Source organism: Carcharhinus amblyrhynchos, chromosome 9 (assembly GCF_965287045.1).
Source record: "Carcharhinus amblyrhynchos chromosome 9, sCarAmb.v2.hapA, whole genome shotgun sequence".
NCBI lineage: Eukaryota > Metazoa > Chordata > Chondrichthyes > Carcharhiniformes > Carcharhinidae > Carcharhinus > Carcharhinus amblyrhynchos.
The window spans coordinates 27,828,758-27,842,338 of NC_137332.1; the positions used below are offsets into that span (position 1 = coordinate 27,828,758).

At 40.8% G+C, this 13,581-nt stretch overlaps 1 protein-coding gene across 1 annotated transcript in view; it reads left to right on the plus strand.

Moving 5' to 3' along the window:
• The window catches only part of kif2c (kinesin family member 2C), an 87,135-nt gene that overhangs the window by 23,691 nt on the left and 49,863 nt on the right, over window positions 1–13,581 (plus strand). Inside the window, exons 3-7 of the mRNA XM_080196541.1 lie at window positions 2,917–3,000; window positions 5,574–5,622; window positions 9,576–9,683; window positions 10,392–10,489; window positions 11,250–11,348. Coding sequence (XP_080052667.1) covers window positions 2,917–3,000; window positions 5,574–5,622; window positions 9,576–9,683; window positions 10,392–10,489; window positions 11,250–11,348 — 438 coding nt within the window. The remainder of the gene's footprint in view (window positions 1–2,916; window positions 3,001–5,573; window positions 5,623–9,575; window positions 9,684–10,391; window positions 10,490–11,249; window positions 11,349–13,581) is intronic.

Below are 13,581 nucleotides of genomic sequence, written 5' to 3' on the forward strand. Positions count from 1 at the left end.
GAACATACGTATATACAAATGAGCAACAGTAGGCCATTCGGCTCTTTGAACTCCCCTCCCCCAACCTGTTCTATTATCTGCATCAAATGGGAATACCCTTTCAGCATCTACCCTGTCAAATCCCTTTCGGATCTTGAATGTTTCAGTAAGACTGCCTTTCCTTCTAAATTCCGATGGCTACAAGGCCAACTTTTCCTCCTCTCTTGAATACAGAAGTTACATTTGCTATTTTCCTGTCTGATGGGATCTTTCCAGAATTTTGGAAGATTTAAAAGTGATGGATCTACTATATCCACAGTGACTGATTTTAAGACACTAGGAGGAAGTCCACCATCTTCAGTTCTAATTTTTTCAGTACCCTTTCCTGGCTGGTTGTTAATTCCTCCTTCTCTTTCATCTCTTGATTAATTATTTCTCGGATGTTATCTGTGTCTTCCAAGGTGAAGACAAACACAAAATATCTGTTCAAATCATCTGCCTTTTCCATTAGTAATTCCCTAGATGCTCTTTCACTTTAAAGGACAACACTCACCTAATTATTTGTAGCTGTTTTCCATCATTCTTTGTTTTTATTTTCAGTCCAATCTTCTGACCTGTCACTAATTTTCAGAACTTAAGGTACAACATTCCCTGGAGCATTTTGTTCTCACTGGAATGTATTGTTATGAAATAACTCTCCTCAATGTTTTGAGGAGTGTACATATTACAGAGAAGGTTGTGCTGGAAATCTTAAAGTGCATCAAGGTAGATAAATCCCTGGACCTGATGAAGTGTATCCCAGGACACTATAGGAGGCTAGGAAGAAAATTGCAGGTCCCCTAGCCGAGATATTTGAATCACCAATTGTCATGGGTGAGGTGCCTGAAGATTGGAAGGTGGCAAATGTTGTGCCTTTGTTTAAAAAGGGCTGCAGGGAAAAGCCTGGGAACCACAGACCAGTAAGCCTAACATTTGTGGTGGGTAAGTTGTTGAAGGTATTTTTGAGAGACAGGTTGTACAGGCATTTAGAGACGCAAGGACTGATAAGGGACAGTCAGCATGACTTTGAGTGGAAAATCATGTCTCTCAAACTTGACTGAGTTTTTTTTGAAGGGGTAACCAAAAAGGTAGATGAGGACAGTGCAATTGATGTTGTCTACATGGAATTTAGCAAGGCCTTTGAAAAGGTACTATATGGTAGGTTGTTGCATAAGGTTACATCTCACGGAATCCAGGGTGAGGTATCTAAATAAATACAAAATTGGCTTCTTGACAGAAGCCAGAAGTTGTTTTTCAAACTGGAGGCCTGTAACTAGCTATGTGCCTCGGGGATCAGTGCTGGGTCCACTGTTGTTTGTCATTTATATTAATAATTTGGATGAGAATATAAGAGGCATGGTTAGTAAGTTTGCAGATGACACCACAATTGGTGGCATATGGACAGTGAAGAAGGTTACCTCAGATTGCAACAGGATTTTGATCAATTGGGCCAGTGGGCTGACGAATGGCAGATCAGTTTAATTTAGACAAATGAAAGGTGATGCATTTTGGTAGATTGAACCAGGGCAGGACTTACTCAGCTAATGGTAGGGCATTGGGGAGAGTTACAGAACAAAGAGATCTAGGGGTACATGTTCATAGCTCCTTGAAAGTGGAGTCACAGATGGACGGAGTCACAGATGGACAGAGTCGCGAAGAAGGCATTGGGCACGCTTGGTTTCATTGGTCAGAACATTGAATACAGGAGTTGAAATGTCTTGAAGCCGTACAAAACATTGGTACGGCCACACTTGGAGTAGCGTGTGCAATTCTGGTCACCCTATTATAGAAAGAGTGCAGAAAAGATTTACTAGGATGCTACTAGGACTTGATGGATTGAGTTATAAGAAGAGGCTGGATAGACTGGGACCTTTTTCTCTGGAGCGTAGGAGGCTGAGGGGTGATCTTATAGCGGTCTAAAATAATGAGGGGCACAGATCAGCTAGATAGTCAATATCTTTTCCCAAAAGTAGGAGAGTCTAAAACTAGAGGGCATAGGTTTCAGATGAGACAGGAGAGATACAAAAGTGTCCAGAGGACAATTTTTTTCACACAGGGTGGTGAGTGTCTGGAACGAGTTGTCAGAGGTAGCAGTAGAGGCGAGTACAATTTTGTCGTTTAAAAAGCATTTGGATAGTTACATGGATACGATGGATATAGAGGTATATGGGCCAAATGCGGGCCCATAACTACTTTATTGTCCTCTGCATCTCTTCTTGCCTATTCTTTCACCTAATTTCCCAATTCACTTCAACCAGTTTGTATCCTTCTAAAAACGCTAGCCTTGATCTTCTCCCCTTCAAACTGAATGTAAAATGCAGCTATGTTATCATTGCAACCTAGGGGTAGCATTCCTGCCTCGTAGCATGTTACTAGATCTAGCATGGAGAGGTGAGCTTTATTTTATACTTGGAATATAAATCACTTAATCAAAGGCTAGACCAGTGGAAAAAGCTGCAAGTTAACTGTTCTATTACATCTGTGTGATCAGTTTAGTACCAAACTAAGGGCAGTTTAATGTGTGGGCTGTACCTGTTGAGGATGTCCGAAGTCACTTCATGTGGGAGCCTTGCCGATGAGGGGAAACAATCACATCATTTTTTGGATTTAATTCAAATCCCCATAAAAGTTACCCTAACCTCATGCACAACATGAATTTTCAGGTTCTTTCATAGTTTCAATGTGCAAATCATTTCTGCTGGTGGTAAAAGGATAAGCTAAAATATCTTAATATTGGTTTTGATTTAAGATTGATCTTCTAAATGTGTTTCACTTGCACTTGCAAAGCAGCTGTTGATCTGTTCTTTTTTTTAAGAAGCGACAATCTTTTTTAATGTGTTTAGCAAAGTTTCTAATGTTGACACAAATTAGTTCTGCGTTTATTTCTCTTGCCTTTAGATTGACATTGAAAGCTTATTATTGTTAAATCCTCACTTAGTAGAGAAGATGCCACCTTCGAACCTGCCAAGAAGAAACTCAAGGGTAAGTTTTAAAGTTGTCATTCTCTATTTATGTTTACTGATGACTAATACCTTCTCCAAAAATGGAAAGAAGTGCAAAGTCAGCACTGAGCAAATGCAAAAGTTGTGAAGTACATAGGAGTACAAGTCTCTTTTCTCTTCACCCGCTCCCCCCAACCTCCTGCAATCACTATCCCATTTAAGTAGATCATGGCTGATCCATACTTTGACCTCCTTTTACCCACCTTTGCTCAATTTCCCATGCCACTCGTATTACCCTCATCAAAAAACTAAATCAAATTGGTTAAGTATAATTTACTCTTAAATTATGCTGGCTTTTCTTAATTCATCTACGTTTATCCAAGTTAATTTTATTCTGGGGAGAAACATTTGGAGTGCCACTTATTATAGAACCCCTGCACTGCAAAAGGAGGCTATTCAGCCCATTGAGTTGGCACTAACCGCACACATTTACCATTAATCCCCTGACACTGTGGTCAGTTTAGCATGGCCAATCAACCTAACCTGCACATCTTTGGACTGTGGGAAGAAACCAGAGCACAGGGAGAATGTGTGCAAATTCCACAGTCACCCAAGGCCAGAATTGAACCTGGGTCCCTGGTGCTAAGAGGCAGCAGTTCTTGCCACTGTGCTGCCCATTACTGTTTTAACATAGTTTTAAAACATTTTGAATAAAAAGGACAGTGATGGTATGAATACAAAATTGGCCAAGCAATGAGGAACAGTAGTGAATAGTTTGTTTATTGGACTGAAGGAAGTTAGTTACTGCGATGTCCTAGGTATCTATTTAGGAGCCACCTGTTTTTCATCTGTATTAATGGGAATATAACTGGCCCTGAACTTGGAAGTATTGTGAACTGAGGAGGATAGTGATTTTCTTCAAGAGAACATAGGCTGGAGGGACAGGCTGAAAAGTGATTCACTTTCATAGGGAGAATGAGGAAAGAAAATATTATGGATACAATTTTAAAGAATGTGCAGGAACAAAGAGACCCGGTGGTATTATGAGCAAAAATCACTGAAGATGGCAGAAGAGGTCCTGGACGTTATGGGCATAGAATACAGAAGCAAGTGTGTTTATAGTGAACCTGAAACATTGGTTTGTCCTCACCAGAGTATCGTGCCAAACTCCTGAACATCAAAGAGGATGTGTAGGCATCAGAGAAGGCGCAGTAAAGATTTGCAAGAATTTTTCTGGGCATGTGAGACGAGTTGCATGGGTAGATTAGCAAAGATCGGACTGTTTGTCTTGGAGGAAAAGATTAAAAGAAGATGTGATCAAAATCTTGAAGAGTAGATGGAGGTACTTTTTCTATTGATAGTCAGAGGGTGTTGCTTTTAAGGTGTTTGACAAAAATCTAGCTGTGACATGAAGGAAAGCTTTTTGTGCAGTAAGAGATTATAACCTGGAATATATGACCTGAGTGTGGTGGAGATAGATTTATTAGGGATCTGGAAAATACCTGAATAAATTTGCAGGGCTTTGGGGGAAGGGAGACTAGCTGAGCTGCTTTTAGTGCAGAGCTACTGCTCGTGTGCCAATCTCTGCTCTGACAGATTGGTACGCGTATAACCTATTTTCTGGTCACTTCACACTCTTTCCCTTCCTACCTCCTAGATCCATCTCCAAAAATGTTACACACCTTGATGATTAAGCTTTTTCTGACACTGCAATCAGTTTCTCTGGATGATCGCATAGCCACCTGTTGCAACATGCATCCAGACTGTTATTGTGTTACTGGGAGGTCTTCTGGCCCAGGGATCTCCTGCCTATCACACTCAGCCTAGAGAAAGGGAATCATCGTAGAATAATAGGGCTGTCCTGGGTCTGGGCCCTTGACCAGCTGTTGGGTCTGTTCTCCCACTTTAAGCACAATTTTCAAAATGAATCTCGAATACTCAGAGCACTGCAAAGTGCACTGGCGAGATTCACGTGAAAAATCCATGTGCAAGGCCTATTCCCACTGGAGGGGCTGGCAACGTAGTGCTGAGCGGGTCACCGTGTATGTACCAATTTGTCAGAGCAGAGATCGGCACACGAGCAGTAGCTCTGCACTGCTGACCATTCCATCACTGGCCAGCCTCGCAATCCCACATTGCTGTCCCTCCAACTGCACTCCCACCATTCGATTGCTGGGCTCCTGGACATGTTTGGGTCAGTCCCGATCACTGGCCTCCATCCCTTTGTCACTGCAAAGTGCAGCGGAACCCCTGCCTCCTTGGCAGTGAGAAGAGACGAGGAATGACACCTAGGACAACGTAACTCAATTTCTCTTTACTGGAGCTTCACTCACAATCATTCAAACTAAGGTTTTCCAAATTCTCTTTCAACCAATCGGGTGCTAAATGTGAACACAATCCTGGTATGGATTGATTTGCATTCTATTCATGAACTAACTTAATCATGAGGAAAACAGGCTATTGTTTAACCTATTTTGTGGCTAGCATAAAATATTTCTGCATGGAATTTTAACCATAAACTATTGTTTTTGACATAAAAATGAATTTTTTTACTTTGCCCTCCCATTGCAAAAAATTCATAATGGATATTGGGAAAATAATTCTCTTCTTCAGGTCCCAAGACGTGAATCAGCGCTACCAAGAAATGGCGTCGCTAAGGAAAGTGAGTTGAACTTCACAGGCAGTTTCTAATGACTCTCAAAGTAATATTCAATGTTGGAATCTGTTTGTGATTACTTTGAGAGTTGAAAAGAAAGTTAGCAGAATTTTTCCTCCGATTTAAACGGACATTGTAACCACCTTTTGGTAGAACAGGCTGGATGTGAAGCATGGAAGGAATGAGCCAAATTGCCCTTTGTTCGTGCATTGAATATTTTCATTAGGACAGGCATTAGCAAAACTTAATAAAATGTGGAGTGATGGAGTTATGATGACCAGGTGAGGAGTCATCAAATGGTTCTCTTCCCCCTCCCCCCTTTCTTGGAGAAGCAGGAGGGACCCTACTCGGGCCTTCTGCCTTCACATCTCAGCCACTTGTCACCAATTCTGCAGAGAAAGCAAGATTCAACTTCAAATGATGGGAGGCTTTCTAAAGGAAGCTACGTCCTAAATAAAAATGTTTGCCTGTTGGTAAACAGTCAGTTGGAAGACAGGTGGTGAAGCCTTGTTGTATGAAATCTAATGGAGCTTGTTTTGTCTTTTTATTTGATGTTGATATTCCAGAACCTGTACTTGATTCTGATTCTGATGATGTTCCAGGTAACCTTGCTCTGTCACATTTATTACGTGGTATTTGGTCTCTTGTTCTGCATCAAATCTCACTCTAGTTCACCTACACACACTTTCAAAAATGCGAGCTACAGTTTTTGAAATATTTTTGATTTTTGCTAATGCTTTTAAAATGTTAAGCTACATTAGATTGACATAAGTAGAATGATTCTTGAAAATTGTGACTGGATCTGGTTGTTTTAATAAGCTTCTTTCCTCATTAAAATTACTTTAGGCTTTCAAATAAATTGCATATGAGTTGTCTAGTAGACAATAGGTTTTAACAGTAGTTCTGGACTGACCAGCCTCTAAGAACCAGGAGTGGATTCTCCCTAAAAAGAAATTGTCAAATTTGTATAAAAACTAGAGTAAACCCCACTTTTTTAAGCACAATTTTCAAAATGAATCTCCAATACTCAGAGCACTACAAAGTGCACTGGCGAGATTCATGTGAAAAACCCATGTGTGAGGCCCATTCCCGCTGGAGGGGCCAGCAGCATAATGTGAGCGGGTCACTGCGTATGCACCAATTTGTCAGAGCAGAGATCAGCACACGAGCAGTAGCCCTGCATTGCTGGCCACTCCATCACTGGCCAACCTTACAATCCTGCATTGCTGTCCCTTCAACTGCACTTTCACCATCCAATCGCTGGGCTCCCAGACATGTCCAGGTCAGTCCCAATCACTGGCCTTCCTCCCTTTGTCACCGCCAAGAGCAGAGTGGCAGCAGGACCCCTGCCTCCTTGACAGTGCCAGGGGGCCAGACTGGCACTGTCAAGTTAACCATGCTCGTGGGGCAGTCTTTCCCCTGACCTCCTGGAGGACCTCGGTTGGGTCCCCCTTCACTCCAGTGGGGTCAGACTGCCAGCTGCCTGTTAGTGAGGAATGTTGTAAATCCTGTTGGAGTGAAACATTCCTGGTGAGAGATAGATGCTAGCAGGCCGGTAGACTTAAGTCCCGGGCCTGCTCATTCGATGCAAATTCGAATCTAAATAAATTGTACAGTTCCGCACCAATTTCTGACACGGAGGTGACCAGTGTCAGAAATCCAATGCCCCCCGCCTCCCCACTTCCAAACACACGTCTTTGAATATTTCTGTTATAGGGTGACATCCTTTTCTTCCCAAGATAAATCTTTGGAGTTGATTCATACCCTTCATAATCTTATACGCCTCAACCAAGCTCCCCCTCAGCCTTCCCTATTCTAAAGGAAATAACCCAAGCCTAACCAGTTTCCTTGGAGCTCAAATGCAACATCCTGGTGAATTTCCTTGGTGCTTCCTATGATGAGATGACCAGAACTGTACACAATATTCCAACTGTGGCCTAACTAACATTCTGTGCAGCTCCACCATAACCTCCTTGCTTTATATTCTGTGCCATGACTGATGAAAGCAAACATCCCAACTGCTTGCTTTACTACCCTTTTCATCTGTTCTGACACCTACAGGGATCTGTGAATAAGTTCCCAAGATCTATCTGTTCCTCAGCTTCCTACTATTCTGCCATTGCCTTGTCTTGTTACTACTTCCATGTGCATCGCTTCGCACAACTTATTAAGGTTAAGTACCATCTGTCACTGCTCTGCCACCTTCATCTCCCTGTAATCTACTACCTCCTTCCCTATTAATCACAGTACCAATCTCGGTGTAATCTGCAAACTTGCTTATTATTTCTCCCCCTGCCCCCCAAAACATTATCATCTATATCATTTATATAACAATAATGGACCCAGCACTGAATCTTGTGGTATGGCACTGGACACCAGCCTCCAGTACTAAAACAGCCTTCTATCTTTGTGTCCTGTTATTAGGCCAATTTAGGATCCGTTACCAGGTTTCCCTGAATTCTGCATACTTCAACCTTCTTAATCAGTCTCCTGTGTGGGACCTTGACAAAGGCTTTGCTAAAATCTATATAAACTACATGGGTCTGTGCTCATTGGAGTTTATAAGGATGAGGGGGGATCTTACAGAGACTTAAGATAATGAAGGGGATGGATAGGGTAGAGGTAAAGAGATTCTTCCCGTTTAGAAAGGATAGCAGGACTTGAGGGCACAGCCTCAAGACAAAGTGGGGGGCGGGGGGGGTTGCAGTTTAGATCGGAATTGAGGAGGAACTTCTTCACTCGAAGGATGGTGAATCTCTGGAATTCTCTGCCCGTTGAAGTGGTGGAGGCTACCTCGCTAAATATATTTAAGTCACGGGTAGATAGGTTTTTGATAGACAAGGGAATTAAGGGTTATGGGGAGAGAGCAGGAAAGTGGAACTGATCCACTTCAGATCAGCCATGATCTTGTTGAATGGTGGGGCAGGCTCGAAGGGCTAGATGGCCTACACCTGCTCCTACTTATGTTCTTATGTAACTGCACGTCCCTCATCCACACGATCACTTTTTCTAAAAGTTCTATCAAATTTGTTGGGCATGACCTCTCTCTGACAAAGCCATGTTGACTATCCCTAACCAATCCATGCCTTTCCAAATGGAGATTAATTTTCTCCAATAGTTTGTTCATCACTGATGTGAAACTCACCAGTCTGTAATTCCCTGGTTTATCTCTACCATCCTTCTTGAAAAGTGGAACCACATTAGTTGCCCTCCAGTCTTCTGACACTTCCCCTGTAGCCAGAGCAAAATTTAAAGTTTGCTCAGAGACCCTGCAATTTCCTGCCTTGCCTCCCACAGCAGCCTGGGATGCAATTCATCTGGGCATAACCTCATTTTCTATGTCAAACTGCTCAAGGTCCTCAGAGTTCCTTTTCCTGAATTCTGAACTGTACTATGTTGTGGAAGAAGAATATTAAAAGGTATTGGTCTCCTTTTTAATGATAGCTAGCTTACAGTGGCATTAACGGGTGGCAGAGTGTACTGGGTATGGGTCACTTTGGTGCAGTTCTGAAGTTTGGGAATAAAATACGATTTGACTCAATGTCAAAAGGCATACTCTTAAGAAACTGACCTATCCTTTATCTTGCGGATGTTGACAACTATATGCTTTGAGAACTACATAGCAATTCTTTATAATTACAACTATCGTGTTAAGATGCTTGAGATTGCATGTTAGGTCACTTTTAATCCTATGAATCCTGAACAAAAAAATTGAATTTTTTAGGAGGATTCCTGATTCAAATCTTATTTAAATGCAGTCAGTGTCACATATCAAAAAAATCCACTGTCAATGCTCCTATAATTTGGTAATCTGGGTGACACGTGTGGGTGCATGCTGTTTTCTTTTCACTATAGGTTAATGTGAGTGCTCACTGGGTTATTTGGTTTGACTTGTAAGATTTAAAGTTCTGCAGAAGGGGAATGGAAGATATAAATTTAAAATTCTGTTTTTTTTTAAGTACCACGCACGACTCGTTCAAGAACACAGGCTACATTGGAGATGCATATTGTGCCCAATTCAAAAACACCAGAGGTAGAACCTGTAAACTACAAGAACATTTCCATAGGTAAAGGACATATCATAGGACTGATTTTTTTTTTAATTAACACTTGATTGTTGTAATATTCAAGCCCTCATTCAGTTGGGTTGTAACAATAACTAAAATATTTTAGTTTTTTGAGGTGCAAATGCTTGCCACACTTATAGTATTTTCAACTGCAACCACTTGAATAAATTTTATTCTATGTTCTCCCAGTATACTTTTTTTGTTGTTGCTTTCCTGGATCTTGAATATGCAGTGGCTAAAGGAATAGATCAGTCTTGATCACAGCACTGATTTTATTTTAATACAATGATAGTCAATGCTGGTTAAGTGTTTTCAGAACATGGCTGAGGTGGAGTGTATTACTCAGTGATGCATGTTTTTGTTATACAACAGTTATGGATTGCCTTGTGCAATAAAACCATTGTGTTCCATCAATGTTGAACATAATGGCATTTCTGCTACATTGCTTTCTATAATAAATGTAGTAATGCAAAGGAAAAACCCAGCTGGGTGAATTGAAGTGGTAAACAGAACAACTGTACAAAAATTGTTTTTAGGTCAAGAGGCATGGAGTTGGGTATTGTATCTAACTTTCAAAACCAGCTGCAATGGCTGTTTGTGTTCGTTTAAGTTGAGCGATATTGCACATGCTGACATCAACTGAACATTTTTGGAGCTAAGGTCACTGGTAATCATCTAGTAGTGAACAGACATGGTATTATGTTGCAGGAAGAAAGTCAGTCTGTGTACGAGAAACTGAAAGGCTGAGGAAGCAGCGTGAAGATAGACGAACTCAGCTACAAGAAATAAGAGAAAAACGTGGACAGGTAAAAACCTTTTTTCACAAATCCAGACATGGTAGAATAAATACCACCTTGTATTCTCTGATCTATTTCTGTAGTATACAGGCTGCACAATATCCCAGTTGATTTATGCAAGTGAATTTTTCAAAATTCATCTTGTGATATTTCAGTCCTACATCAGGAAATTTTCTTTGATTCCAAACCATTTTTTTATCACAACCACTTTCTCATTTCCTTAAGTCTGACTAATAAACAGCACCATAATAAGTTCTACCTTCAAACATGAAATCTGCAAAATGATATTTGAAACCATCCAGTCTCTTCATGACAAAAGTTTTCTGTGAGCCTCAGTTTTAATACTCATTTAGTTAATGTCCTCTTTTTTTTCTTTCATGGGATGTGATCGTACTGACACGGTCAGCATTTTATTGCCCTTTTTAGAAGATGGTGATGAGTTGCTGATAATCTGTGCTGTTGGGAAAGAAGTTGAGATTTTTGATGCAGTGACAGTGAAGGAACAGCAGTAATATCCAAGACAGGGTGGTGTGTGGTCAAGATGAGAACTTGCAGGTAGTTCTTTTCTCCTGCATCTGCTGCCTTTGTCTTTCTAAAGTACTAGAGATGGTGTGGGTTTGGGAAGGTACTGTTGAAGGAGGCTTGACTAGTTGCTGCAGTACACCGTGAAGGTAACACTTATTGCACATTGAGCCTAGGTTGGTTCTGAATAAATTAAATGCTTTTAGCAACCAAAAGTATAAGATTTAATATTTTTAATTTATTGCAGGAATATGAAACTGGCAATCCAAACTGGGAATTCATGAAAATGATTGCAGAGCTCAGAGCTACGTTAGACACCTATCAACATCTGTCTACTTTAGATCCTGTGAGTAATCCTGTATCATTCACATTGTGCTTTGGAGGGGGCAAAGTGCTGCTTCTGAGTTTGGGAAATAATAGTCTGATAGTTGGAACCATTTTAATGAATAATACCTGTTCAAATGATTGTTAATTTTGAGGTAAAATAACAAAATTCTAATGTAATGAACCCAGCTGTTCATTAAGCTCTTTATTTTAAGCTTTTAAAGGACTTGCTGCTCTAACCACAGCCTTATTCACAATTCTGCTGTGGAATGTTGAGTAGTAACTCTTTGCCATTTTCTCTTCTTTTGTTTCTCATGCATTCTTCTATTCATTCTAAAGCTGCCTCCATGCACCCAATTTGGGCTTGTTTTGATTTTGGATCATTTGTCATTGACCCTTCAATGGAATTAACTGGCATTTCAAAACTATTTAGCAATCAATTTTGTTTCTTTATATCAAGATCAAAGAATTGTAGAAAATTCTGCACCAATGTCACCCATTAGATCATAAATAGGAGTAGGTCATTTGGCAGTAAATCTGCTTCAACAATTAAATAAGTTCACGGCTGACCTGACTTAGCTGTAACTCTTTTCCTGCTTGTCCTTCATATCCCTTGACTCTCAAAGATCTGTCTAATTCCACCTTGAATACATCAAATGGCTTAAGCTCTAGTCTTTGGAAAATAATTCCAAAAACTAATGACCTGCTGAGAGGAAGTGCCTTCTCCTCCCCATCTCAAATGGGCAATCCCTTTATCTTAAACTCTACCTCAGTTCTAGATTTCCTTTACAAGAGGGAACATCCCCTCAATATCTACGCTTCAAGCCCCCGTGTATGTTTCGGGAAGAATAACCCCTCGTTCTTATAAATATCAATGATTATTGACCCAACCTTTCCATACAAGGTGACCCTTCAGTCCAGGAAGAAGCTTTCTTGGAACTGCTTCCAAAGGATGTATGTTCCTCAAATAAGGAGACCAAGCCTTTGCACAACCTTCCTATTTAATTGTTGTACCTGCATGTTAACTTATGATTCATGTACAAGGACATGTATAGGGCATTGGTGAGGCCGCAGCTGGAGTACTGTGTGCAGTTTTGGGCGCCGCACCTGCGCAAGGATATTTTGGCCCTGGAGGGAGTGCAGAGGAGGTTTACTAGGCTGATACCGGAGTTGAGGGGATTGAGCTATGAGGAGAGGCTGAATAAACTAGGCTTGTACTCGTTAGAGTTTAGAAGAATGAGGGGAGATCTCATTGAGACGTATAAGATGATGAATGGGATGGATAGGATAGAGGTGGAGAGACTCTTCCCGCTCAAAAAAGACAGTAGGACTAGGGGGCACAGCCTCAAGATAAAGGGGAGGCGGTTTAGAACGGAGTTGAGGAGGAACTTCTTCACTCAAAGGGTGGTGAATCTCTGGAATTCTCTGCCCGTTGAAGTGGTGGAGGCTGCCTCGCTAAATATTTTTAAGAAGCGGGTTGTTGGGTTCTTGATAAGAGAGGGGATTAAGGGTTATGGGGAGAGGGCGGGAAAGTGGAACTGAGCCACAACAGATCAGCCATGATCTTATTGAATGGCGGGGCAGGCTCGAAGGGCTAGATGGCCTACTCCTGCTCCTATTTCTTATGTTCTTATGACACAGTATTCTGCAATCTCTTTCTTTCAATTTAAATAATCTACTGCTTTTCTATTCCTGCCAAAGCTGACAACCTCACATTTCTGCACATTATATTCCATCAGCCAAATTTGTGTCTACTCGCCTAACTATTTATCTACTTTTGCAGACTCTTGTTCTTTTCAGTTTGTAAAATCACAGGTAAACTCATTAAGTTCAGCCAAAAAGAGGGTTAGGTAAGAACTGAGAAACTGCTTGCACACCTTGAAACTACTCATCTGGTTTTGTTGAATTAATTTGACCAAATAATATTATGCAGATCAAGTAAATTTTAAGCACATCTTGATCAGATTGGACTATGGTTCAGTTTGGATTGAAAAACCAAAAAATAGTTTGTTTCTTGAAAGTAGAATCTTGCACTAATATTTTTTAATCTTGCATATAAAGGTGATGCAGGGAAACCTTGGGGAATTCTCATACAGGGAAAGACTAAAATATCTGGTGGTGCTTTTAAGCTGCATTGTATAAAACTTGCTGGAAATTACATGGAAATTACCTTTTAAGCAGATTTTAAATTATTGGAATTTCTAGAAGCTGACCTTTCTAGGGTCACTGCAGTTCAAAATGGGTTTAGTATGTGG